General features: G+C 34.7%; 1 protein-coding gene across 2 annotated transcripts in view; it reads right to left on the bottom strand.

The window, feature by feature from the left end:
* The window catches only part of mahj (LisH and WD40 domain-containing protein mahjong), a 490,280-nt gene that overhangs the window by 389,064 nt on the left and 78,595 nt on the right, over nt 1-22,621 (bottom strand). For both annotated transcript variants that reach the window (XM_090400879.1, XM_090400880.1), the window contains exon 5: nt 8,040-8,113. In XM_090400879.1, coding sequence (XP_090257005.1) covers nt 8,040-8,113 — 74 coding nt within the window. The remainder of the gene's footprint in view (nt 1-8,039; nt 8,114-22,621) is intronic.

Below are 22,621 nucleotides of genomic sequence, written 5' to 3'. Positions count from 1 at the left end.
ACTAATTTCTCTCATATTCCATATGAATTTATTCAATTGACTTCCTACCATACCAGCTTTGTTGATTCTGTTGTCTATTTTCATATTTAATTTACCATCTTCACTAAAAATCGTGACTAAGTAGCTGAAATGTTTTACTTGTTCCGCAGGTTCCCCGTTCACAACACAGTTAACATTTTCAACAATTCTACCTATTTTCATTGTCTTGTCTTTTTCATGCTGACCTTCATACCATATCTATTACAACAGTTATTCAATTTAGTCAGGGAATCTTGCAAACTTGTAGCAGATTTATTTAGAAGTATAACATCATCCGGATAAAGCAAAGAGCTGACATTACCATCTCCAATTCTGATATCATGTTTAATACCACTTTCCTTCATAACGTGATCCATATAGATAATGAATAACAGAGGGGATAATGTACATCCTTGTCTCACACCAGATTTAACATTAAACCTTCTTCTTGTACTTCCTTCAATTCTAACTGCTGACTTGCAACTCAAATAAAGACTAAATATTGCTTGACATAATGCCCCATTGACACCATATAACTGTAGCGTATTGAATAGCTTCTCTCTTGGCACCTTGTCATATGCCTTTTCCAGATCAATAAAACTGAAATACAGATCTTTCTTATATTCCATGCTTTCTCAACTATTTATCGTAAAGTGAAGATCTGATCCTGACAGCCTCTATTTGGCCTGAATCCAACTTGTTCTTCACCAAGATTTTCTTCCACAATTCTTCTCAACCGTTTCTCATGTATACTAATATAGTGGTATAAATCTTGCCCAGAACACTCAGTAGGGAAATACCTCTGTAATTCTCACATTCAGTTTTATTTCCCTTTTTATATATGGGTACTATTAGAGCTCTACTCCAATCATCGGGAATTCGTCCCTCTGTCCAGGCTTACTGAATTATGCAGTGCAGCCACTGTAAGACTTTTATACCACCATACTTCAGCATTTCTGGTCAAATATCACCTACTCCCGCTGCCTTTCCACATTTCAAGCCTTTGATGGCTTTTTCTACTTTAAGTATGGATATGTATTCCTGACTGTATGCCTGTTGAGTGTTTTTTACCCCTGTGCTGTCACTGCTTGCTTCATTTAGGAATTTTTCGAAGTAATTACTCCATACGTCAAGGATATCTTTTTTTCCTGTTTTCATGTCACCTTTATCATTCTAACTCCTTTTATAGCACTCTTTCCTCCATTTCTAAGCTTCTTCAACAACTTCCAGAATATCTTACCACCTTCTTGATATTTATTTTCTATGTTCTTGCCAAAGTCCTCCCATGACTTTTGTTTAGCTAGTTTTAGACAGTGTTTCACTTTCTTATATTTGTCTCTGTATTCTCTAAGAGCACAAGCTGACTTATTTGCCAGGAACTTTTGATATGCTTTCTTCTTTTCCTTCACTGCCTCTTTAACTTCCTGCGTCCACCATGGAGTTCTGATTTTTCTATCCTTGCAGACAACCTCACCACATGCCTCTCTAGCTGAATCAATCAGGGTTTTCTTCAAGGCTTGCCACTGAATCTCCAAGGTGTGGTTTCTGTTCTCAAACTCTTTCATTTTTTTTTTTTTTCAATAATCTTTGTGTATTTTAGTCTACAGTTCACATCTGAGAGCTGCTCAACTTTTATTCACTTTAAAACTTCCTTACATGTTATTCTTTCAATATGAAATTCAATTTTATCCTGCTCAAGACTAAATAGTGATCGCTTCCAATTTCAAATCCTCTGTACACTTTGGTGTCCTGCGCCAGGGAGAAAACATCACTATCAACAATAACATAGTCAATGAGACATTTCTTATTCCTTGCCTCTTCTCTCGATGTGAATTTGTGCACATTTTTATGTTGGAACATGGTGTTAGTAATAACCAGTCCATGTCCTGAGCAGAAATCCAACAGGTATTTACCATTAATTTCAAAAATTATACAAAACTGCAATGTATATTTTTATTAATTATTAAGCAATATGTAAAAACCAAATAATAATAATCAGAATTAATAATTTCATAATAAAATATAACAAGGTACATTCTTGCCACCTATGCAAATAAGGGAATAGAAAACCTGCATAGCTCAGCCAGGTTCAATGATGCCCTTCTGGTTGTCAAGATCTGAGTTCAAATCTCATCAAGGATCAAACCTGATCAAAGAATTATCAAAGTCATTTGACCTATTTGGAGTTATGGATTAAGCAATTAAGTTTATGAGACAAATATTCTATCTGTTTTGAAACGATATGAAAGTTCTCTTTAGACGTTAGAGTTCACAGAGGATATGAAATAAGCAATTTCCTCATTAGAGTACCACCTAAATGGCTACAAATAGCTAGAAACAGCAAGAAAATTTAAAACATTTGTTTATAAAACCAGATTATTAAATGACACAAATATACAATGGCTACATGAACAAAGAATTAACCAATATTTAGATAAAATAAAATGAAAATATAGAAATAGGATGGCTTAATACAAAAATGATACTAAATACAGCAGCAAATGAAAGCTTAGGAAAAACCAAAAAATTCAATAAAAAGAGAAAACTGAAGATATGGGACGATACAATCAAAGAAATAATCAAAATGAAAAAAGAACCATATCATAAATGGTTAAGCAGTAAAAGATTGGAAAATCTGAAAGAAACAAGAAACGGAAAATCACCTGGAGAAGATAAGCTAGGTTCAACAAGTAACCCACCAATAGAATGGAAAAAAAAAACAATAGTGATCCCTATCTTTAAAAAAGGTAATAGAGATGACCCTAAAAATTATAGAGGTACAAGTATTCTAAATTTCTTTAAAGGACATAATAATATATAGCAGAATTTTTAATAACAAACTAATAAAATATTCTGAAAGCTTCATTTTAGAAGTACAAAAAGGATGATCATGTAAGGACTCAGCCTTCTGCCTAAAATTAATAAGAGGGAAAAGAAGAGAATGCAATTTAGAAACATATATTACATTTATTGACTTTGAAAAAGTATTTGATAAAGTTGAGAGAAGTATTTTATTTCATAAATTAAAAGAAAGACATACCAAATAACATTCTAAAAGCTATCATAAGTATATATGAAAATAATCCAATACAAATACGATTAAATTATGAACTAAGATAAACTGAGCAAATGATGAACAAAGAGAAAGATAAACTAAGAATCTGACAGGGATGTCCCCTTTCTGCAATTCTTTTTAATATTTATCTAAATGAAATCAAAAAATGGAATAAAAATTACCAATCACCAGGTTATTAAACTTTCTCCTATTGTGAACGTAAACACTCTCTTTTTTACTGATGAGCAAATAATAATTACAAATTCTGAAGATAACTTAAAGAACGATATTTTAAATGAAATGTGCTTAAGGGTCAAAGCTGTATAACTGACAGGAGACCTCCACATAACCTTTAAAGAAATGCGGAGAACCGACCAGGGCTTCTGACCTAATGTTTAATCCTCACCTTCTTGTGGTGCACCCTGTTGGGTATCTACCTGGATAATGAACGGAGGAGGATGGGCTGGCAATTTGGGATTTAGCCGACCAAATTGTAATTCTTATTGGCTTAAGCCAAATTACAAAACGATGGTACAACATGACAAAATTTCATGCCGGCTGGGGCGTCACTCGGTTAAACAAGGCTCCTGTTATTTTTATCAGGGAACCAGGGTGAACAGCGAAGTCAGATACTGGAACAAATCTGAAAAAACACCCAAATTCAACATCACCAGAGTTAACAATCGGTACTATCAACATAAGAAGCTTGAATGGCAAAGAAATGGAGCTAGCTGAGGAATTAGATAAGTACCAGATTGACATAATAGTGGTGACTGAAACAAAAAAGACAAAAACTGGTGAGACCTTTCTGAGCATTAAATACAAAATGTTATATTCAGGCAATGACAATCAAGGAAAAGAAGGAGTAGCCATAGTATTCAACACAAAATATGAGGCTAATCTTCTTGAATGGCAGGCAGTCTCAAGTAGAGTGATGTGGGCAAATATCAGAATGGAGAATTGGACAATGAGACTTATTTGTGCCTATGGTCCCACAGAAGGTTCTACTAAGGCAGAAGTGGAGGAATTTTTTGATGCTTTAGAAAAAGCAACTGACACAATGAAAAAGGAAAAGTTGGTCCTTGTTGGGGATCTAAATAGCAGAGTAGGAAATGATTGTCAGACATACAAAAATATATTGGGAAAATTTGGAGAAAAGAGCAAAGCTAATAATAATGGCAAATATTTGTTGGATTTTTGCTCAGGACATGGAGTGGTTATTATTAACACCATGTTCTAACATAAAAATGTGAACAAATTCACATGGAGAGAAGGGGCAAGGAATAAGAAAAGTCTCATAGACTATGTTATTGTTGATAGTGATGTTTTCTCCCTGGTGAAGGACACCAGAGCATACAGAGGATTTGAAATTGGAAGTGATCACTATTTAGTCTTCAGCATGATAAAATTGAATTTCATATTGAAAAGAATAACATGTAAGAAAGTTTTAAAACGAATTAAAGTTGAGCAGCTCTCAGATGTGAACCGTAGACTAATATACACAAAGGTTATTGAAGAAAAAATGAAAGAGTTTGAGAACAGCAACTAAACTTTAGAGATTCAGTGGCAAACCTTGAAGAAAACCTTGATTGATTCAGCCAGACAGGCATGTGATGAGGTCGTCTGCAAGGATAAAAAAATCAGAACTCCATGGTGGACACAGAAAGTTAAAGAGGCAGTGAAGGAAAAGAAGAAAGTATATCAAAAGTTCCTGGCAAATAAGTCAGCTTGTGCTCTTAGAGAATACAGAGACAAAAGTTAAACACTGTGTAAAACTAGCTAAACAAAAGTCATGGGAGGATGTTGGGAAAACATAGAAAATAAATATCAAGAAGGTGGCAAAATATTTTGGAGGTTGTTGAAGAAGCTTAGAAATGGAGGAAAGAGTGCTGTAAAAGGAGTTAGAGATAATAAAGGTGACATGAAAACGGAAGAAAAAGATATCCTTGAAGTATGGAGTAATCACTTCGAGAAATTCCTAAATGAAACAAGCAGTGATAGCACAGTGGTAAAAAACACTCAACAGGCATATAGTCAGGAATACATATCCATACTTGAAGTAGAAAAAGCCATCAAAGGCTTAAAATGTAAAAAGGCAGTAGGAGTAGATGATATTCGACCAGAAATGCTGAAGTATGGTGGTATAAAACTCTTGCAGTGGCTGCACTGCATAGTTCAGAAGCCCTGGACAGAGGGACGAATTCCCGATGATTGGAGTAGAGCTCTCATTGTACCCATATACAAAAAGAGAAATAAAACTGAATGTGAGAATTATACAAGCATTTCCCTACTGAGTGTTCCTGGTAAGATATATGCAAGTATACTTGAGAAACAGTTGAGAAGAACTGTAGAACAAGAAGCTGGATTCCAGCCAAATAGAGGCTGTCAGGATGAGATCTTCACTTTACAACAAATAGTGGAGAAATCATGGGAATATAACAAAGATCTCTGTTTGAGTTTTGTAGATCTGGAAAAGGCATATGACAAGGTGCCAAGAGAGAAGCTATTCAATACGCTACAGTTATATGGTGTCAATGGGACATTATATCAAGCAATACTTAGTCTTTATTTGAGTTGCAAGTCAGCAGTTAGAATTGAAGGAAGTAAAAGAAGAAGGTTTAATGTTAAATCTGGTGTGAAACAAGGATGTACATTATCCCCTATGTTATTCATTATCTATATGGATCACATTATGAAGGAAAGTGGTATTAAACATGATATCAAAATTGGAGATGTTAATGTCAGGTCTTTGCTTTATGCAGACGATGTTATACTTATCAATAAATCCGCTACGAGTCTGCAAGATTCTTTGACCAAATTGAATAACCGTTTTAACAGATATGGCATGAAGATCAGCAATAAAAAGACAAAGACAATGAAAATAGGCAGAATCGTTGAAAATGTCAACAGCATTGTGAACAGAGAACCTGTGAAACAAGTAAAACATTTCACCTAGCACGATTTTTACTGAAGATGGTAAATTAAATATGGAAATAGACAACAGAATCAAGAAAGCTGGTATGGGAAGAAGTCAACTTAATAAATTCATATGGAATGAGAGAGAAATTAGTCAGAACACTAAATTAGCTGTATACAAGACAGTGTTCCAACCAGTTTTAACTTATGGATCTGAGAGCTGGGTCAGAAGTAAAACACTCGACCAAAGACTAGAGACCACAGATATGAGAATCCTGAGGAAAGATTAGAGGCATGAACAGATGGCATCAATGGCAATATCATATTAAAAACGAGGATATTAGGAAAGAACTTGACATTGTCAGCATCCAGGAATGCGTTAGCAGAGCTAATCTCAGGTGGTATGGTTATTTAAACAGAATGGGCGATGAAAGATTGGCAAAACAAGTGTTCTCTGCCAAGTTGGCAGGAAAACAACCCAGAGGAAGACCAAGATATTGGTGGATTGATATGGTACAAAGTGCCTTAGACGACAAAAATATAAGATCTGATAATATTGGAGTCTTGACAAGTAACAGACTGATCTGGAGGAAAATTGTAGATAGGAAGTTAGTAATGATGTAAATTTTTCATGTAGTACTATCATATCCTGTACACACCTTGAGGGTAAATGGTAGGAATTTGATGACGATGATGAAATAGCCAAAGATTATGGAATGATTATATCAACAGAAAAATAAAGATGGCCTTTAAAGGACACGATCTAATAAGAACTAAAATAGTAATAGATAACAGGATTTTAGAACAGGTGAATTCATTTAACTACCTACAATGTATGATTAATTACATATGAAAAAGAAAAAGATATAAACCTAAAAAGTGTGAAATATTTAAAAATAACAAGTGTAATATTTAAACCTAACCTAGTTCAAAAACAAATCAGACTAAAAGTATACAATAAATTAGCCCTATCAGTCCTATTGTATGGAAGTGAAATCTGGACAATAAAACAAAGAGACTAAAGAATATTAATAACAACTGAAATGAAGTTTATGAAAAAAAACTGCAAAATATACTCTATTTGATCACAGAAGAAATTATGAAAGAATTAAAGGAATCAGTAATAGAAAAAAATTAAAAAATATAAATATAAATGGAAAGAATACCAAAACTAGTCTTAAATTAGAAACCATTAGGAAAAAGAAAACCAGGACATCCTCTAAAGAGATTCAATGATGACTCTAAGGCCAGAACAGGCCACTCCAGGCCTAAATCCTTGAAAAGCATGATGATGAAGGTTATGAGACAAATATTATATCTGTTTTGTGAGATGAAAAATTAGTTTCTGGGAGTTCAGAAAAACTATACCAGTCCCATAAGAAACTATCAAGGCTTTTTCAGTTGAAAGTGAGTTAGCTGGTCTCATACAAAAGTAGCAGGGATTCAGGGATTTTTCTCTGAATAGGATTTTCATCATAATGAAACAGACCAGATGGTTAAGCACAGGATTAACCATCCTATCAGGGCATATTGGGTCTCAAAGAAGCTAAATTACTTGCCATGACAGGCAACTGAAAGGGAAAATAAGATAAAAAGAACTTTCTGTTCTTTTTATCTTATTTTCTTTAAAACAACATAATTTGTAAATGATGTATCTTTAAAAATAATACAAAACTGAAAAATTATTTTTTTTTATTTATTGTTAAAGCAGTATGCAAAATTTAAAATCTAGATTAATAATTTCATACTAAAAAAATAAACAATACTTTATTATTAATGTAATTAATGCAACAGCAACATCAACTAACTTAAACAATTATCAAGCAGTGGTTTCGTTATCATGGACTTGGCCATAATTTTATATGATATTATAAATAAAATGCACTTTAGGACACTGAGCATTGTATATTATAAAAATTCAGTTAGAGGTGTTAACTTTTGGAAGATAACTTTTTACTTGGTCCAAAGCACTGAAGTTGACAACAATTTCAGTTTCTACTAAGAGTGTTGTCAACTTCAGTAACAAATTTACTAAAAAAGGAAAACTCACCTTATTCATAAAATCATCATTTTTAAATAAAGTTTTTAAAAGATGCCCTAAGGTACAATCTGGATGAGCACGACCTAAAGTAGATATAATATTACATTAAGAAAATACTAATAAAAGTGAAACTTCTGAAATATATATGATCAACTGTACCTCTTGAAATACAGTAATCTATCTCTTAGTTATCCAATCCTCAGTTAACCAGTCCTTGAATGAACTAGCATGTTATCTGATTCCTGGAATAGCACTCTGTAGCATTGTACCCAAGATTAAATGACAGTAAATTAAATCAACTTCCCAAATGTGATTGGATAACTGAGCAATCATTATAATTCAAGATGGAATAAATGTCAGTAATATATGAAAGAAATGATTCTGATATTTAATAATTCTGACACAGACTAACTACATGGATAAAGAATTGGATAATTCTAATTAACTCACTCCTTTACAAGATATATAGTTACAGGATTACATATACCTCATCATTATATCCTTAAATACTTCCTGATCAAATAAATAAAAGTAAGCATTAAGCAAACTTAAATGTAACAAAATACAAAACATTAGGGAGAAAGGCTAATATAATTTAAGAAATTTCCTTTTTTTTTTTTTTTAAAGAAAACCTGATATTATTTGAACTTCAAGAAACAACACTACTAAGTGGAAAATTAATTCTAATTTAAAACGCATCTCTACCTTTGAAAAATGAGTTTTTTTTAATAGAACTTTATTTGTAAAATCAACCCTGTTAAAAAGTATTCAATGAACAAGTCCTTCTTCCAAATATGTAATAGGGTGATGGGCAGATATCAGGAAACATTCATCACAAAAATTCTCTACAGTTCTTGATTGACACTCGGCTTCCAGATCTGTAAATAAAGTGCCTGTCAATTTTTTTTTTTTTTTTATATTGTCTCTTCATTCTGAAGCTTCCACTTCTTTGAGATCCTGGAAAAAGTCCTTCAAGGACTTGCACTGGGAGATAACTAGATTAGATGATATGGCAAAGCCAGATGATTTGCCTCCTTTAGATCTTTGTTATGTCATTTCCTGGACTGACAAAAGAATTGATTCTTTTGCTGATCAATACGACATTTTTTTGTAACTGTTTATTATCTGATCATACTGTTTTAGATTTTGGAGAACTGTTGTTGTTTGCAATTTTTGTTCTAATATGGCCAAACAGGCAGAACAGCCAACATTAGAATCACCGAGTACAGAGACTACATCTGCTTCCATAACTACAAGCAAATCAGGACTTGCCAACCATACCTTGCAAACCCACCTTAAGATATGATAGAAAAGGTTACCCTATTCCACAGTAGCAAATTCAAATACAAAAGATTTTCCTGGAATCTGCCTCAGCCTTAAGGAATTACCCAAAATTCAATAAATTTGATTGTATGAAACTGCCTCAAATCCTAGAAGCCCTCATTCTGAGAGCTTCAATCCAACAGCCAAGAATATCCATCCTAGCCAACTAATGTAAGTCATGCATAGGGTAAGTATGCACATATCAATTTCCCCTAAGGTTGACAACTTGACATTGCCAAAATATGGAAATCTTTAAATAATGCCATAATAGATAACCTTCCACCAAAATAACTGTCTTAAAATTATTGCATTTTTTTTTTATTCCACACTTTTCATTAAGAGGGGAAGCAATGTTTGTTTTAAATAGTTCTTTAATGGTGGAGTGTGAATTTAGTTGCATAAGGTTTAACTCTTTTGTCCTCTTATTTTTCTTGTAGGTATAAGTTCAAATTTCAATATAAATGTTGCAATGACTAAATTATACTGATGTCCAATATCAGCATCTGGGTAGAATATCATCACCATCATCAAATTCCTGACATGTAACCTTAAGGGATGTACAGGATATGATAGTACTACATGAAAAATTTACATCATTATTAACTTCCTATCTACAATTTTCCTCCAAATCATTCTGTTACTTGTCAAGACTCCAACATTATGAGATCTTATATTTCTATCGTCTAAGACACTTTGTACCATATCAATCCACCTATATCTTGGTCTTTCTCTGGGTCGTTTTCCTGCCAACCTGGCAGAGAACACTTGTTTTACTAGTCTTTCCTCACCCATTCTGTTTAAGTGACCATACCACCTGAGATTAGCTCTGCTAACGCATTCCTGGATGCTGACAATGTCAAGTTCTTTCCTAATATCCACGTTTTTAATATGATATTGCCATTGATGCCATTTGTTCACACCTACAATTTTTCTCAGGACTTTCATATCTGCAGTCTCTAGTCTTTGGTCAAGTGTTTTACTTCTGGCTCAGCTCTCACATCCATAAGTTAAAATTGGTTTGAACACTGTCTTGTATACAGCTAACTTAGTGCTCTGACTAATTTCTCTCTTATTCCATATGAATTTATTCAATTCACTGCCTACCATACCAGCTTTGTTGATTCTATTGTCTATTTCCATATTTAATTTACCATCTTCAGTAAAAATCATCCCTAAGTAGCTGAAATGTTTTACTTGTTCCACAGGTTCCCTGTTCACAACACAGTTGACATTTTCAACAATTCTACCTATTTTCATTGTCTTTGTAATGCTGACCTTCATACCATATCTATTACAACAGCTATTTAATTTAGTCAGGGAATCTTGCAAACTTGTAGCAGATTTATTTAGAAGTATAACATCATCCACATAAAGCAAAGAGCTGACATTAACTTCTCCAATTCTGATATCATGTTTAATACCACTTTCCTTCATAGAATTCCATCAATTCTAACTGCTGACTTACAACTCAAATAAAGACCAAGTATTGCTTGATATAATGCCCTACTGACACCGTATAACTGTAGCGTATTGAATAGCTTTTCTCTTGGCACCTTGTCATATGCCTTTTCCAGATCGACAAAACTTAAATACAGATCATTGTTATGTTCCCATGTTTTCTCAACTATTTGTCGTAAAGTGAAGATCTCATCCTGACAGCCTCTATTTGGCCTGAATCCAGCTTGTTCTTCACCAAGCTTTTCTTCCACAATTCTTCTCAACCGTTTCTCAAGTATACTTGCATAGATCTTGCCAGGAACACTCAGTAGGGAAATACATCTGTAATTCTCACATTCAGTTTTATTTCCTTTTTTATATATGGGTACTATGAGAGCTCTACTCCAATTATTAGGAATTCGTCCCTCTGTCCAGGCTTTCTGAACTATGCAGTGCAGCCACTGTAAGACTTTTATACCACCATACTTCAGCATTTCTGGTCGAATATCATCTACTTCTGCTGCCTTTCAACATTTCAAGCCTTTGATGGCTTTTTCTATATCAAGTATGGATATGTATTCCTGACTGTATGCCTGTTGAGTGTTTTTTTACCACTGTGCTCTCACTGCTTGTTTCATTTAGCAATTTTTCGAAATAATTACTCCATACTTCAAGGATATCTTTCTCTCCTATTTTCATGTCACCTTTTATCATCTCTAAACTCCTTTTACAGCACTCTTTCCTCCATTTCTAAGCTTCTTCAACAACCTCCAGAATATCTTACCACCTTCTTGATATTTATTTTCTATGTTCTTGCCAAAGTCCTCCCATGACTTTTGTTTAGATAGTTTTACACAGTGTTTCGCTTTCTTACATTTGTCTCTGTATTCTCTAAGAGCACAAGCTGACTTATTTCACAGGAACTTTTGATATGCTTTCTTCTTTTCCTTCACTGCCTCTTTAACTTCCTATGTCCACCATGGAGTTCTGATTTTTCTATCCTTGCAGACAACCTCACCACATGCCTGTCTGGCTGAATCAATCAGGGTTTTCTTCAAGGCTTGCCACTGAATCTCCAAGGTGTGGTTTCTGTTCTCAAACTCTTTCATTTTTTCTTCAATAATCTTTGTGTATTTTAGTCTACAGTTCACATCTGAGAGCTGCTCAACTTTTATTCACTTTAAAACTTTCTTACATGTTATTCTTTTCAATATGAAATTCAATTTTATCTTGCTCAAGACTAAATAGTGATCGCTTCCAATTTCAAATCCTCTGTATGCTCTGATGTCCTTCACAAGGGAGAAAACATCACTATCAACAATAACATAGGCTATGAGACTTTTCTTATTCCTTGCCTCTTCTCTCCATGTGAATTTGTGCACATTTTTATGTTGGAACATGGTGTTAGTAATAACCAGTCCATGTCCTGAGCAGAAATCCAACAGGTATTTGCCATTATTATTAGCTTTGCTCTTTTCTCCAAATTTTCCCAATATATTTTTTGTATGTGTGACAATCATTTCCTACTCTGCTATTTAGATCCCCAACAAGGACCAACTTTTCCTTTTTCATTGTGTCAGTTGCTTTTTCTAAAGCATCAAAAAATTCCTCCACTTCTGCCTTAGTAGAACCTTCTGTGGGACCATAGGCACAAATAAGTCTCATTGTCCAATTCTCCATTCTGATATTTGCCCACATCACTCTACTTGAGACTGCCTGCCATTCAAGAAGATTAGCCTCATATTTTGTGTTGAATACTATGGCAACTCCTTCTTTTCCTTGATTGTCATTGCCTGAATATAATATTTTGTATTTAATGCTCAGAAAGATCTCACCAGTTTTGGTCTTTTTTGTTTCAGTCACCCCTATTATGTTGATCTGGTACTTATCTAATTCTTCAGCTAGCTCCATTTCTTTGCCATTCAGGCTTCTTATGTTGATAGTACCGATCGTTAACTCTGAGGATGTTGAGTTGGGGTGTGTTTTAGGATTTGTTCCAGTAGCTGACTTTTCGCTCTTCGCCCTGGTTCTCTGGCGAAAACAACAGGGGCCTTGTTTAACCAGGCAACGCCCAAGCCGGCATGAAATTTTGTCATGTTGTACCATCATTTTCTATATTGGTTTAAGCCAATAAGAATTACAATTTGGTCGGCTAAATCCCAAACTGCCAGCCCATCCTTGTTCGATCAGTATCCAGGTAGATACCCAACAAGGTGCACCACGAGAAGGTGAGGATTGGACATTAGGTCAGAAGCCCTGGGCAGGATATTGGACTGATATGATTTATCTGGAATGGTTATGTTAAAGGATAACCATGTGGCTGTAGCAGCCTCTATTACAGCCACATGGTTATCCTTTAACATAACCATTTAACACACACACACAAGCTCCTGGTGTGTGTGTGTGTGTGTGTGTGTGTGTGTGTGTGTGTGTGTGTGTGTGTGTATTTCCACACTTTACTTGCTCCACTCTCAGGAATTTTTTGAGGCTTTAGAGAAAGCAACTGACACAATGAAAAAGAAAAAGTTGGTCCTTGTTGGGGATCTAAATAGCAGAGCAGGAAATGATTGTCAGACAAGAAATATTTTAGGAAAATTTGGAGAAAAGAGCAAAGCTAATAATAATGGCAAATACCTGTTGCATTTCTGCTCAGGAAATGGACTGGTTATTACTAACAACACAATGTTCCAACATAAAAATGTGAATAAATCCACATGGAGAGAAGAGGCAAGGAATAAGAAAAGACTTACTATGTTATTGTTTATAGTGATTTTTCTCACTAGTGCAAGACAAGAGTGTACAGAGGATTTGAAATTTGAAGTGGTCATCATTTAGTTTTGAGCAGGATAAAATTGAATTTCATATTGAAAAGAATAATGTGTAAGAAAGTTTTAAAGCGAATAAAAGTTGAGCAGCTCTCAGATGTGAACTGTAGACTAAAATACACAAACATTATTCAAGAAAAAATTAAAGAGTTTCAAAACAGGAACCAAACTTACAGTGGCAATCTCTGAAGAAAACATTGATTGATTCAGTCAGATAGGCATGTAGTGAGTTGTCTGCAAGGATAAAAAGTACCTATATATAAAAAGTGAAATAAAACTGAATGTGAAAATTACAGAGGTATTTCTCTACTGGGAGTTCCTGGTAAGATATATGCAAGTATACTTGAGAAACGGTTGAGAAGAATTGTGGAAGAAACGCTTGGTGAAGAACAAGCTGGATTCAGGCCAAATAGAGGCTGTCAGGATCAGATTTTCACTTTACAACAGATAGCTGAGAAATCATGGGAATATAACAAAGATCTGTATTTAAGTTTTGTAGAGCTGGAAAAGGCATATGAAAAGGTGCCAAGAGAGAGAGAAGCCATTCAAAACACTACAGTATATGGTGTTAATGGGGCCTTATATCAAGCAATACTTAGTCTTTATTTGAGTTGATTTAAGTCAGCAGTTAGAATTGAAGGAAGTACAGGAAGGTAGTTTAATGTTAAATCTGGTGTCAGACAAGGATGTACATTATTTATATGGATCACACTATGAAGGAAAGTGGTATTAAACCTGATATCAAAATTGAAGATGTTCATCTCAGCTCTTTGCTTTATGAGAACGATGTTATATTCCTAAATAAATCCGCTACAAGTCTGCAAGATTCCCTGACTAAAGTGAATAGCTGTTGTAATAAATATAGTATGAAGGTCAGCATTAAAAAGACAAAGACAATGAAAATATCAATGTTTTGCATTGTGAATGGAGTAGAACCTGTAGAACAAATAAAATATTTCAGCTTTCACGATTTTTAGTGAAGATTGTAAATTAAATATGGAAATAGACAACAGAATCAACAAAGATGGTATGATAGGAAGTCAATTGAATAAATTTATATGGAATAAGAGAGAAATTATCCAAAACACTAAATTAGCTGTATACAAGACAGTATTCAAACCAATTTTAACTTATGGATCTGAGAGCTGTGTCAGAAGCAAAACACTTGACCAAAGACTAGAGGCATGAACAGATGTCATCAATGGCAATATCATATTAAAAAACGAGGATATTAGGAAAGAACTTGACATTGTCAGCATCCAGGAATGCATTAGCAGAGCTAATCTCAGGTGATATGGTCACTTAAACAGAATGGGAGAGGAAAGATTAGTAAAATAAGTGTTCTCTGCCAGGTTGGCAGGAAAAAGACCCAGAGGAAGACCAAGATACAGGTGAATTGATACAGTAAAAAGTGCCTTAGAAGATAGAAATATAAGATCTGATAATGTTGGAGTCTTGACAGGTAACAGACTGAAGGTAAATTGTAGATAGGAAGTTAGTAATGATGTAGTTTTTCATGCAGTACTATCATATCCTATACACCCCGTGAGGGTATATATATCAGGAATTTGATGATGATGATGGCATAGCTAATGTCATGAATTTTTGCTCCCAGGAAACATGATTTTGTCATACTTTTACTAAGTACTCTGCTAATTAATAAATTTCCTTACATAATTTTTTCTTTAATGCGAGAACCGTGGCTGGCACAGTACCAAGAAGAGTCAATTCAAGTTGAAGGGAAGAAAAATTATAAGGCGATGTATAAATTTGTCACCAACACTTAAAATCATGTACTTTATATGTAAAATTTTCCAACTGTCATACAAGCAAAATAGTTACAACTTTAAAATTTTGATAAAAGAAAAGCTAATTTTCTGATATATAATAATAAACACTCATCATTGATTACCCCATTATCAGAATGGATTTGCCTTCTGCCATGCGCAGAAGTGTTGAGGTCGGAAAGTGTATGTTCTCATTTCATTTAACAAATTTTCCAGATTTTTCCCTTAATAGATATGTAGATGTCAGTGTTTTATTAGGCTATTTTTGAAAGTAATTATTTCTGTTTTTGATTAATTGATGTTTAAGCTATATTTTTTGATTATTACATTCATAGTTGCAGATTATTTTATTTATTTACTTCTTAAAATCTAGATTCGATATGATAATGTCATCTGCAAATCTAAGATTTTCTATTAGTTTTTTTTTTTTTTAATCTAACTTCCACCCATGAAGGGTTATAAACCTATAGCACATTAGTACTGCAAGTGGGCTAAGAATTTTTTTTTGTCTATTTTTATTAATTTCATATATTTTTCATATTTTAAATTATTTTTTACATAAATATTTTTATGCATACTGTCCATTGTAATTATAATGAGTAGTGGTGAGAGCAAATTCCCTTCATACACCATTGTTGACCAACAAATCTATTTTATACACAAGTCCAGCAGTCTACATTATGCTCTTGACTAAGCTGATGGAAGTGCTTTGTATTCCATGCTTTCCCAAATCTTTAATTTTTGCATCCGGTCAAAATGTTTTTCATCATCATCAAATTCCTGACATGTATCTTTAAGGAGGTGTACAGGATATTATGATAGTACTATATGAAAAACTTACATCATTACTAACTTCCTACCAACAGTTTTCCTCCAAATCAATCTGTTACCTGTCAGGATCCCAACATTATCAGATCTTATATTTCTGTCTTCTAAGGCCCTTTTTAGTGTATCAATCCACTTATATCTTGGTCTTCCGCTGGGTTTTTCCCAACCTGGCAGAGAAAACTTGTTTGCTAATCTTTCCTTTCCCATTCTGTTTAAGTCACCATACTACCTGAGATTAGCTCTGCTAAAAAAATTCCTGGATGGTAACAAATGTCAAGTTATTTCATAATATATTCATTTTTAATATGATATTGCCATTGATAACATATGTTCATATCCCTAATTTTTCTCAAGACTCTGATATCTGTGGTCTCTAATCTATGGCCAAGTGTTTTATTTATATCCAGGCTCTCAGATTCATAAATTAAAATTGGTTTGAACACCACCTTGTATACAGCTAATTTAGAGTTTTGATTCATTTCTGTCTTATGCCATATAAATATTCAGTTCACTTCCTACCATACCAGCTTTGTTGATTCTATTGTCTATTTCCATATTTAAATTATACTTGTTTTAATATACGAAATGTTTTACTTGTTCTGTAGGTTCTTCATTTATAATGCAGTTGATATTTTCTATGTCTTTGTCTTGTTGTTGTTGCTGATTTTCATGCCAAATTTATTGCAACAGTTATTCAATTTAGTCGGGGAATCTTGCAGACTTGTACTGGATTTATTTAAAAGTATGACATCATCTGCGTAAAGTAAAGTGCTAAGTTGGACATCTCTAATTCTAATATCAGGTCTAATACCACTTTTTTAAAAAATATGATCCATATAAATGATGAATAAGAGTGGAGATAATGTAATGTACATCCTTGTCTGACACCAGATTTTACATTAAACCATCTTCCTGTACTTTCTTCAATTCTAACTGCTGACTTGCAACTCAAATAAAGACTAAGTATTGCTTGATATATAACATCTCATTGACACCATATAACTGTAGTGTTTTGAATAGCTTTTCTTTTGGCACTTTGTCATATGCCTTTTGCAGGTCTATAAAACTTAAATACAGATCTTGGATATATTCCCACAATTTCTCAACTATCTGACATAAAGTGAAAATCTGATCCTGACAGCCTCTACTTGGCATGATTCCAGCTTGTTCTTCACCAAGCTTCTCTTCCACAATTCTTCTCAACCGTTTCTCAAGTATACTTGCATACATATCTTACCAGGAACACTCAGTACAGAAATACCTCTGTAATTCTCACATTCAGTTTTATTTCTCTTTTTAGATATAGGTACTATGAGAACACAACTCCAATCATCTGGAATTCGTCCCTCTGTCCAAGCCTTCTGAACTATGCAGTGCAGCCAGTATAAGACTTTCATACCTCCATACTTGAGCATTTCTGGTCAAATATCATCTACTCTTGCTGAATTTCCACATTTCAGGCTTTTGATGGCATTTTCTACTTCAAGTATGGATATGTATTCCTGACTGCATACCTGGTCAGTACTTTTTACCACTGTGCTGTCATCACTGCTTGTTTCATTTAGCAATTTTTCGAAGTAATTACTCCATACTTCAAGGATATCTTTTTCTCCTGCTTTCATTTCACCTTTATCATCTCTAATTCCTTTTACAGCACTTTTTCCTCTGTATACTCTGGTGTCTTGCACCATAGAGAAAACATCACTATCAACAATAAGATAGTCAATGAGACATTTCTTATTCCATACCTCTTCTCTCCATGTGAATTTGTGAACATTTTTATGTTGGAACATTGTGTTAGTAATAACCAGTTCATGTCCTGAGCAGAAATCCAACAGGCATTTGCCATTATTATTAGCTTTGCTCTTTTCTCCAAATTTTCCCAATATATTTTTTATGTCTGACAATCATTTCCTACTCTGCTATTTAGATCACTAACAAGGACCAACTTTTCCTTTTTCATTGTGTCAGTTGCTTTCTCTAAAATCTCAAAAAAAACCTCCACTTCTATCTTAGTAGAATCTTCTGTGAGATCATAGGCACAAATAAGTCTCATTGTCCAGTTCCCCATTCTCATATTTGCCCACATCACTCTACTTGAGACTCATTGGCTATTAATTCCCTTCATACAGATGCAAAAAGGTAAGTCGAAGGAAATGACTGTCTTGGTTGGTACCAATGATTTGAGAGGTGAGAAGTATTCTACAAAGAAGGATGTAAAGGAGTTGTTAGAAGAGGTAAAACTGAAGAACAAGAAGGTGAAGATTGGAAATCTCCTACCATGCTATGATAGAGGTGAACTGAGGAGGAGTGAAGAGGGAATTGATAGCCAATGAGTCTATACATAGATTGTGCAAAAGGAATGATCTAGAAGTTGTGGATCTGTTGTCTCTGTTTGATGGAAGGATTTGTACAATGCAGATGAACTGCATCTGAATCGTTTTGGTGTCAGGTGTCTGGGGGGTTAGTTCACAGAGCATGCTGACATCCACATTGAGGGAAACTTAAGCAATTAGGGTGGAAGCAAGTGAGTTTGTGTGAAAGCACCCATGAAGCGAGTGTGACAATGACAAAGTGAGGAATATAGTCTCTCAAGCAAAAATATTGAATAGGATAGTCAATTCAGAAAGTAAAGTTGGGTGGGGAATAAAGGGATATTGTCATTTCTATATACTAATGGCAGAAGTATCAGGATCAAAAACAAAAGGGAGGAGTTTTTGGCAATGGTTAGTACAACCTTGCCAAAAGTTATAAACATTACTGAGACTTGGCTAACAGCAGATGATGTAGTTACAGGGATTGAATGTGAAAGGTTTAGTATTTTCAAGGAAGATAGAGAAGATAGGATGGGGGGGGGGGGGTACTGCTGATGATAGCAGATGAATTGCAACCAAAAAGAATAGGAGACAGACAGGAGGGTGGCTGTTCATTTGAAGCAATCTGGTGAGAGATTAAGACCAGTAAGACAAAATATACAGTTGGTTGTTGCTATAGTCCAGGGAGTTCCACAGATGATCTGGAAGACATGCATCACCAAATTAGTACAATGATTACAGGTCGAGTGATTATTATGGGGGACTTCAACTATAGACTGGAAGGAAGAAAGATCACATGGCAGAAAGGAAATAGAATTTATACACCTACTGTGGAATAATTACTTAAGGCAGCATGTGATGGAGGGGACTAGGGGGTTGGTGAGTATTGGACCTGGTCATAGGATCAGAAGAGCTATCCATAACCAAGGTGAAAACATTGCCTCCAATTGGCAAAAGTGACTATGCAGTTCCAAAATTAGACACCAGTAGGTTGTAAACCCCAAATGCATTAAATTTGCATATTGCACAACTCAGCAGGTTGTATGATGATGAAAATAAGGATATCCTTGATGTCTGGAGTAATTACTTGGAAAAACTGTTGAATGAACCAAACAGTGACAGAACCATACTAGTAAATTTCCAAGAGGAATTCAATGCATATCAATACTTGATGTAGAAAAAGCCTTCAAATTTATATGGAATAAGAGAGAAATTAGCCTAAACACCTTCAAAAAACTTGAAATGTGGAAAGGTAGCTGGAGTAGATGATATTTGACAAGAAATGCTTAACTATGGAGGTATAAAAGTTTTGCAGTGGCTACACTACATAATTCAGATGGTCGAATTCCCAATAATTGAAGTACAGCTCTCATAGTACCCATCTCTAAAAAAGGAAATACTAAGTGTTCTTTACTAAGTGTTCGAGGTAAGATTTATACAAGCATACTTGAAAAGAGGTTGAGAAAGATTGTGGAAGAGAAACTTGGAGATGAACAAGCTGGGTTGAGGCCAAATAGAGGTTTTCAAGATCAGATTTTCACTTTATGACAAATAGTTGAGAAATTGTCTTAAAAACATAAGAATCTATACTTAAGGATTGTGGATCTGAAAAAGGCATATGACAAGGTGCCCAGAGAAAAGCTTTTCAAAACACTAGTTATATAGGGTCAATGGAGCATTATACAGAGCAATCCATAGTCTGTATTTAAGTTTTCAGTCAGCAGTTAGAATTGAAGGAAGATGGTTTGATGTAGAATCAGGGGTAAGACAAGGATGCACATTATCTCCACTCTTAATCATCATCATCTATATGGATCACATCATGAAAGAAAGTGACATTAAACAGCCGATATTAGAATTGGAGATGTCAAACGCTTTGATTTATGCAAATGATGTACTCTTAAACAAATCTAGTACAAGTCTCCAGAATTCTCTAACTAAATTGAATAACAGCTGTAACAAATCTGGCATGAAAATCAGCAATATTTTGACCAAAACTATGAAAGTAGGCAGAAACATAGAAAACTTCAGCTGTATTCTGAATGGAGATCCTATAGAAGTAAAATATTTCAGCTATTTAGGCACAGTTTTTAGTGAAGATGACAGGTTAAATTTAGAAATAGACACCAGAGTAAGCAAAACTGGTGCAGTGGATAGCCAGCTGAATATATTTATATGGAATAAGAGAGCCTAAACATTAAACCTAAACATTAAATTAAACCTAAACATTAAATTAGCCTAAACATTAAACTAGCAGTATACAAGACAGTGTTCAAACCAGTTTTAAGTTATGCATCTGAGAGTTGGATTAGAAATAAAGCACTTGATCAAAGACTAGAGACCACAGATATGAGGGTTCTGAGAAAAATTAGGGGAGTGAACCAATGGCATCATATTAAAAATGAAGATATTAGAAAGAAACTTGACACTAATAGTATCAAGAATGTCTAAGCAGAGCTAATCTAAGGTGCTGCTTAACCACTTAAATAGAATGGGTGAGGAAAGGTTAGCAAAACAGGTGTTTGATGCCAAGATAGTAGGAAAGAGACTCAGAGGTAGATCAAGGTCTAGGTGGATTGATTCAGTCAGAACTGCCTTAGAAGAACAAAATGTTAGATATCACAATATCTGCGTGCTTACAAGTAATAGAATAATTTGAAGGAAATTTGTTAATAAGAGATTAAGAGTAATGTAAACTTAATCATGTAATGCTGTCATAGTAACCTGAACTGTCATAATTTCCTGATATGAATACTCCCAAGGGGAGTATTCATAATCATCAATTTCATCATAATCATCACAATCATCAAAATTATCATAATCATCAATTTCATATCAGGAAATTGATGATTATGCAACTCGACAGGTACCAGAAGGGTTTTAAAAGATGGAAACAGGATTTTTCCCCTTCATCCTGGTTGTTAATACTGTCCACAGCGATGGCACTAACCTAACTGTTGATGCACTCTGTGAATTCTGTCACCGAACAAATATTGATGAGGTCCCTTTCTTCGTGTGTTCTGTGTTGAACAATTAGTCATTTTAAAGAAACAGGATGGATCATTGGCAGTTAGACCTGGGAAAGGTCCCAAACCAATCAGTTCACTACAAGTGAATGAAGCTGCTACTGACGTTGTAGAACACTTCATGATTAACAGCACTGGTTCCTGCGTTGCACATGGATGTGCCTTACACAACTGTCTGGAAAATTCAACAGAAGATTTCTACACATTCATGATAACTGCAGGCACAATGACACAGGCATTGTGCCCACAGGACTTTGAAAGTCGACTCACATTTGCTTTAGCATTCCTTGCTCGAGTGGAGCTGGATGCTGCATGGCTGTGGATGATTTTATGAGAGAGAGATGAGGCTCGCTTTCACCTGACTGAACTGCGAATACCCACAACTGCTGGTAATGGGCTATGCAAAAAACCTGCATGCAATCCAACAATTTCCTTTGCATTCACTCAAAAGTTACTGTCTGGTGTGAGTTTACAGCTTCATTTATTATTGGATCATTCTTATTTGAGGACATTTGCCAGTCAGGTCCTGTGACCTACTCGATTTCTGCTGAGATGTATTGTGATATGATAATGAATTTTCTTGTGTCATAGCTACAGCAACACCTGTGCATATATTCAGTCATTTTTATGCAGGATGGGGGCCCCTCCATATATCGGTCAATCTGTACATAAGGTTCTTCAAGAAAATTTCATGGAAACCAGCGATCAGCTTTGTGTTTCCCATTGCATGGCTGTCTCATTCACCTCATCTGACCTCCAGTGATTTCTGGCTCTGGGGATTTTTCAAAGACAGGGTTCATCGGGATCATCCTGATAACTTGCCGGTGCTGAAAGACAGCATAACACCGCATGTGCACAACATCAGTCCCCAGCTGTGTTCTGCCATTTAACACACTATGCAAAGGATGCAGTTTGTGGCATGATGGGAAGGGCAGCACATTGAACAGTACAGCCCGTGAATGCATAATGGAAGTGAATAAAAATATGTTATTTAGGCTTGTGTTGCTTTTCTCCTTACACAAAAAATTACTACATCTACATTTGGTACAT

Source organism: Typopeltis vanoorti, chromosome 11 (assembly GCF_054136105.1).
Source record: "Typopeltis vanoorti isolate ZY-2024b chromosome 11, IOZ_Tvanoo_1.0, whole genome shotgun sequence".
NCBI classification, from domain to species: Eukaryota; Metazoa; Arthropoda; class Arachnida; order Uropygi; family Thelyphonidae; genus Typopeltis; species Typopeltis vanoorti.
This window is presented reverse-complemented; position numbering and strand designations above follow the sequence as displayed.